The sequence below is a fragment of the Taudactylus pleione genome, unplaced genomic scaffold, assembly GCF_031769625.1.
Source record: "Taudactylus pleione unplaced genomic scaffold, aTauple2 ptg000150l, whole genome shotgun sequence".
NCBI classification, from domain to species: domain Eukaryota; kingdom Metazoa; phylum Chordata; class Amphibia; order Anura; family Myobatrachidae; genus Taudactylus; species Taudactylus pleione.
This window is the reverse complement of record NW_028284552.1, coordinates 95153-102423: the sequence shown is the minus strand read 5'-3', so window position 1 is coordinate 102423 and position 7271 is coordinate 95153. Positions and strand designations below refer to the sequence as shown.

The 7271-nt window shown below is 39.7% G+C and overlaps 1 protein-coding gene across 1 annotated transcript in view; it reads right to left on the bottom strand.

The window, feature by feature from the left end:
* Positions 1-548: 548 nt before the first annotated feature.
* The window catches only part of LOC148522216 (contactin-associated protein-like 2), a gene marked incomplete at its 5' end in the record, with an annotated part of 88581 nt that continues 81858 nt past the window's right edge, over positions 549-7271 (bottom strand). The window contains one exon of the mRNA XM_088474264.1: positions 549-2648. Coding sequence (XP_088330390.1) covers positions 2449-2648 — 200 coding nt within the window. The remainder of the gene's footprint in view (positions 2649-7271) is intronic.

The following is a 7271-nucleotide window of genomic DNA, read 5'->3' as shown; positions in this document are numbered from 1 at the left end:
CGGATACCTATCCCCCTTGGCTGACCTACCAGTTAAGGTGCTATTATATGCCATACAGTATGCCAAATAGTAGCTCTAATATTGTCTATTTTAGTAATGATGTCATTATACTGGCATTATTATTGTACATTTTATCGCATTAATAATAGAATTACTAGGTAAAGAAAAAAAAACAGTACTAATAGGGGAGGTACACAGAGGAATAGATAAATTCATGTACTCACTCACCAGTAATAACCATTAATAATGTTGAGAAAGATGCATCTCAAGATGTGTCCGGTTTAAACACAGGAGCATTTCTGCTAAACGGATTTCATGTATAACAATTATGTATTGATGTTCCATATTCGCAAGAGAAAATATTGATATTTATTAACAAACTAATAAATTGGACTTGTCATTCACCAGGTCAGTAGCCTGAGCCTGCCTCTCCCCCTGGAACTAACAACAGGCAGCGACTCCTGAGTATGAAAGTATGAATATCAGGCGGCACCTGCACAATGAATTTAGCCCCCGGTATCTCTTCCTCGGTACAGCAATTGTTGTCTCCATCGTAATAGTGCGTGGTGTGGACAGCCATTCACAATTATTATATAGATGTGGAAGTTTTATTTTAGCATAAAATTTAATTAAATACAAAACAAAAAATAATAATTTAAACAGTTGTTGCTTTCCCCTTTAATATCAAATAGGAACCTTCTTTCCTGCAGTAGTACAAATGAAAATGCCCATTAAGCAATGTGAATAGATGCCCAGGACTTGATGTAATATAACCACCACACTAATGATTTAAGTATCAGCTGAAGGGTCAATACGCAATCAGCCAGTCATGCTGGTTGTCATCATTATCATCATTGTATGTCACAGCCAGAGCATGCCCAGGTACTTGAGGGCTGGGCCAATGGGGGGGAGTGGCTACACCTTATTGTGGTGTACATTTCCATTGTGTGAGCTGCTGTAAAGCCTCAGTGCGCACAATGGAGGGCATGGCCGCAGCATCATAGGGAGCACTGTTATGCCATCTCTTCACTCCCAGGGCGCTCTTCGTCATGGCACCAGCCCTCCAGTATCATAGTCTGTTTTTGCACAGGTATATCTACACAAAGATAAATGTCTTCTACATTTTTTTTCAATAGCCCCTCTTTTATGTACAATTTATTTTTTATATTATTTATACCCACCTTGCATATTTCACTGGGAATAAACCTAAACTCCCTCCTGCTTTATTATCGCAAAGGTGAAAAGAATAAGCATACAACACATATTATTGCAACTGGATACAATTTGTGTATGCATAATAAGGAACACTGATAAAAGCTTGGCTATATATACACTTGTATTGTGCAGTAAAATATACAGCAATATATATTTCCAACAGTTCTAATGCTAAATTAATTTCCATTGTTTTTTTTATCATGAATATTTTTCCTTCATTTTTCAGTTTAATAAAAACAGTGATGCTTTCCAAGATGCTAAGAACACAAAATAGCTGCATGTCAACTGCAAGTCATTCCTGGGGACAAGGAAACGGCCTCATTATGTTCTGTCAGAAACTGTCCACATAGTCTAAGAAACGTGACATGGCCAATAGAATGGGCCTAGCATGTTACCTCATCAATGTAATGAGACAAAAAAATTAGCAAGCCAATGTATCAGAAAATGGTGCAATATATTAAGTATATTTTTCTTTTGCAACACTCAAATTGTTCTTGATACGTCGAGATTCCCTTTAGATTTAGGGATCGGCAACGTGTGTCACTCCAGCAGCCGTTGACTCCAGGTATGGTCAGCATGGCAAGGACATCAGTTGCCTATCCCTAAACTTGTTAACAGTATAGCAACAAAAAATGGCAGATACATTCTTTATTGGCATGATAATACTCCACCCTTAACCATTCTGAATTACTGCAGTGCTTATGCATGCAATGAAAAGTATTTCATTATATAAAGGAGAAAGGAAGTAGATGAAATTTAGGACAAGTATTTGTGTGTGTTGGATTAAATATAAACACATTTACGGGTTTATATGTAACCAGTTGTGTATGTATGTTGGATTCTTTAAGTTAATATTCTCAGGGCTTATAAAACGTTATAAAACTGGCCCCGTCTCTTGACTTCGTATTTAGATTGCCTCTAAACACACACACAAAATACAGGTATTACTGACAAATCCAAACCAATGCTGAAACTCTAAAAGCTGATATTCTGTTTTTCTTAGGGAAATACAGAAGGCGTAAACCCCAACTGTATAAACGGAAACAAAAAAAAGAACTTTCAATGCCTTTTATCAAAGTTTATGATTTGTAATTTTGTTGGTGTATTGTGTGGCCTTATGGGGCCCACTGGCTGTGCTGATCTTGCGAGGAGAAGTCAGAAGCCCAGAACTGGCGAGACACAGTCCCTCCCAACACACCGGAAACCACTCTCTTGCTTTTAAATTGATTGCTCTTAGATAAGCCATTCCTTTTTACTCTCATCAATGGTCTCAGTGAAGTTAGGGTCGTTGTTTATAATGGCAGCATCAGCATTGTCGGCAGATTCGGCTCCCTTGGCTTCATTTGTGTGGTAGGTTCCCTTGTGGCGGAACATGTAGCGTATCAAAAACACCAAAGTGCAGAGTATAGTGAAGATCACCACTGCAATGATACCTGCATGAAGATAAGCATAATACATAGCATTGGTAAAATGACAAAGCAATAATGTCTTAGAACATATTATATTACATAATTATTGTTATTAGATGATCCTCCCTTCACCTGGAAGAGGGGCAATTATGCAAAGAGGTTTTTCAAGTTTTTTTTAATTTAAAGTAAGTTATACAAATATATAGATTGAGCTAAATGTGGCTACATTTGGCAATTCTTCATGGTATAGTACATCAACCCCAGTTTTCATAGCTCATTATTAGAACTCCTACCTCACTGCAAGGGCTGAATTTCTCAAACAACACCCCAAACACTTATCCAGACCATCCCAACAAACATACATGCACACTAAGAAAATACATTGAAATAAAAATATATATATTTTAATCCAGGCATGTTTTAACGAATTGAATTACCTTGTATCTGTAACATGGTTGTGGTACTAAATGTCAAAATTCAGAATGTCGACACTAAAATGTCGGCATGGTCTGAATGCTGACGTTGGCATGGACATTATGTTGACACGTGAAATGCCATGTTGACATTGTGAAAGTCGACAGTCTGCAGGTCGACAGTGTTTTTAGGGGACTGTAGCCCTAACCCTAACATAACTCCATCCCTAACCACAGCATAACCCTAATATGGACACTCACAATGTTGATATTATGACCATGTGGACATTATGTCCATCTCGACATTTTGATTGTCGACATTTTGTCCACAATCAAAATGTTGAGATGGACATAATGTCCACATGGTCATGTGACATAAGAAATGCATACCTGTAACCTGACGTGTTACTCATTACTTGTGCTGTTTTGGCTACAGATATTTCTTTAGTCTAATTCTGGCACCTGTATAGGTTGTATATGTTGTATTACTGGCTTGTATCTCATTGGTGAATGACAGATGATTCTGACAGGTTATTAATCTATTTAGCAACTAGCAACATATTTCACAGAGGTAAAACAAACATCAGTTACAAAGCTGGAAATAGCGTTAAACAAAATGAGTAATGGTCCTGTTACTAATTTACAATCCAAAGGGGCATACACACGAGATGATATTTTTGAACAATTTGAACGATAATGATATCGCCCAACGATATATTGTTCCGTGTGTATGCAATGCACGACCAACGATGTGCGCTCCCGCTGGAAGATAACGATATCTATGATCGTCTGTACATGCAGGCCAATTTGGACGATATCATCAAGAATTGCCTGTTCAGAGATGTGGCAGGATGACTTCACTGAATGATATCTTTAAAAGATGTCTTTCAGTGTGTACACCCAATATTGTTTGTCCTGCACTACTGAAAGTTCAAGGGAAATCTTTCACCAATATCGTTCATACAGCACATCGTCCCGGGTGTCTGCACCTTAATATGCACTACGGGAATATGGGATATGGTACAAGTGTATACTTTTTAAGGTTTGGATCAGACGTCTTTGGTATAGGAATGACATATTGTATCTGTTCATAATAATATTTTAAAATCATAGGCATAAAAGGATTAATCAGAGCTGTTAATCATTTTTTTTCTTTTTAATTAATCAGACACATCTAAAGGTAATCTCCCACACATTTTTTTTAAGCTTTGTATGTCAAAAAAATGTTGCCTTTAAATGTATTGTGATATGCAAATGATGCTGCTTAAAAAGTGTATATATTATAATTAAATATTCTGATTTAAATTTTTGATCCTAATAAAAAGTACAGACTTGTATAGGGGTGTCAGTATGTTGTTGTTATTAGAAATTATTATTGTCATATATTTATATAGTATAAGAGCACGGTACAACTATTGGGAAATATATTATTTAAAAGTTACAGGAAGAGTCATACCTACATGAAGGCATAACACAGTGCACAAGGGATATTTTTGCTTACAGAGGATAATCAGGGGCGTATTAAGAGAGGAGGGGGCTCGTGTATACTGTCTCCGTCCGGGGCCCCCTTCTCTCTCTCCGGCGGCCGGCAGCACACTGAGCGCGGCGCCACAGCAGTAGGGATGGTCATCGGAAGCCAACAGTTAGCAACAATCGATGTTTCCGATTCAATGGAAGTACTTTTTCCATCGAATACCGGAAATTCGATGGTTGCCAGCCATCGGATGCAGCTTTCCAATGCCCATCCGATGGCTGGCTGTGGAGGGGGAGCTCACACCGCTGCTCTGCATAGCAGACATCGCACGACATGCACAAGACATCTATTCTCAGTGTAGGGAGAGCCTGGGGGGCAGCATCTCGAAGAGTGATGTGGGTGGGGTTGCTGTGATGCTCCTCCTCTTTCCCATAGGCTCTGCCCCTTTTTGGACAGTATTCTACAATCCAATTTTTGTGATGCGATGGCTAGTTGCCATCGCATCGCATGATTTGATGTCCATTCCTACACAGCAGTAAACTCTGGGCACTAGTATGTGCCCAGAGTCTACTGCACGGCGATTTCCCTACTGCACATGTACAAAACTCCAGGAAAATGGCCGCAGCGGCCATTTTCAAGGCGATTTTTACAACGCTGATACCGCCGACGTGGGACTCCAGAAAGTGGATTATTAAAATTATGGGTGCAGAGTGTGCCCCGCACACCCTGCACCCATTATAAATATGCCCCTGAGGATAATGTAGCAAGACAACTTTAAGTAAATCCTCAATTTTATCTGTTGTACTTCCAGATGGTCACTGTTGTTATTGTCAGCAAAATGTTTGTTACTAACCTATAGCAATAAGGCTCATTTTTATTTTTAAAATAAATTGATGGGGATAATATATTATTTCTGTTTATTTTCATACACTTGTTATCAAGCAAATAGTAAATTAGATATATTGGATCAAACCTTGGAGAGAGATAAAGTACTAAACAATCAGCTCCTAACAGCCTTTAAAACTGCAGTTAGAAGCTGATTGGTTGGTACTTTATCTCTCTTCACTTTATCCCTCTTCAAGGCATCTCCCCCAAAGTCTTTTGAATGATTAGTTCTATCCTTGAAACAAAAAAATTCAAATTTCTTAAAATAAAATTGTCACATTGGACAATGGGCCTGATTCAGAGCGCTCGCTCTGAATCAGGGCCCTCCTCCATGAAAATGGAGCGGCCTCCTGGACGCTCGTATAGCTGTGGGTAACCACCCACAGCTATAGCGAGCGTCCATGATGATGGTCGCGATGGTCTTGACCATCGCGACCATCGGGCTTGCGACGGAGACCCTGCGGTAGGGTCTTGCTGCCGCAAGCCCTGGAGTGATTCGGGCTCTATCAGAGCCAAAATCACTCCCACTGACATCACTAGTGATGTCAGTGGGGCCGGCTTGAGACGGAAGGCGTTCCCATGGGAACGCCTCCGTCTGGCAGGCACGCCCCCGGCATGCCCACCAAAGGGGGCGTGCTGTCAATCAACATCGACAGCACGCCCCCTTTGGTGCAAGACCCGGAGGGATGGAAAGCCCGTCGCTCCCCGTGTCTCGCGCATGCGCACGACGGAGCTCCCTCCGTTGTGCGCATGCGCAGTGGGGAACATCGACCCGCTTGCGAGCGTACTGCCGCTCGCGAGCGGGTCTGAATAACCCCCTTTGTTTCAAACTGTCATTAATGTAATAATGCCTTAATTAGAATATAATGTATTTGTGTTAGTGTTATCATACTTTGGCTTTTGTTCTTTAAATTTATACAAATACTTATTATTATTATGACACAATTAATTATTATAACTATACACCCAGGCTGCCGAGTCCGTGTCCAGCCTGCCAGGTGCTGGGATACAGAGCAGCAGCGTCCAGTCCTGCCTTCCTGCTGCTCTAGTGAGAGACTCCGTGGTGTGAGCCCTGATTGGTGGAGCTCAGCACATGTTCATCTGACCCCAGCAGAGGGCGGGACTACAGCAGCATGTCGACCAGGAAGAAGCTGCAGGGTCTACACCAGTAGTTCCCAAACTTTTTTGAAACTATCTCTCATATAACAAAAGTATAATCGAGAATATATCTGTTATGTATGTATATATACCTGCAACATTTATCAAAACAGTTTTTAGAAGCATTATAGTGTTTAAAGTCTAATTTATGTGTATGTTGGTTGCATATAGTGCTACTACATAAGTTAATTAATGAAGAAAGGGAGTGAATATACTAACTGCTAAACCTCCCTCTTTTACCCATTGGGGGATATATTGTTAATGATTAAATATGATCACCACAAGGTAATTATTTCAAACACAATTGCGGAATGTCTAATATATTTATGTGTGCTTATTGATGGGTGACAAATATATATTCTCATAATCAGAGTCATAATAATTCCCAATTTCTCTTAAAGAAGGATCGGATTAAAAGTTATGTTTTACTTATATTCATTTTCTGATATCAACTATATGGTATTTATGGGTGTTTATTGATGGGTGTCTCTGTCATATTTTCATACTCAGAGTCAAATAATCCCCAATCTCCTTAAAGAGGGAACCGATTAAAAGTTATATTGTAATTATGTATATTTCCTGATATCAATTATATCAATTACTTTATTACAAAAGAGTGCCCCACAAAGGAATCACTTGCTGCACATTGGCCGAGGCCAATGGAAGGTTTTTTTCTCAGTACTTGATATTCGATTCCAGGGAGCACCGGCTCCAGCT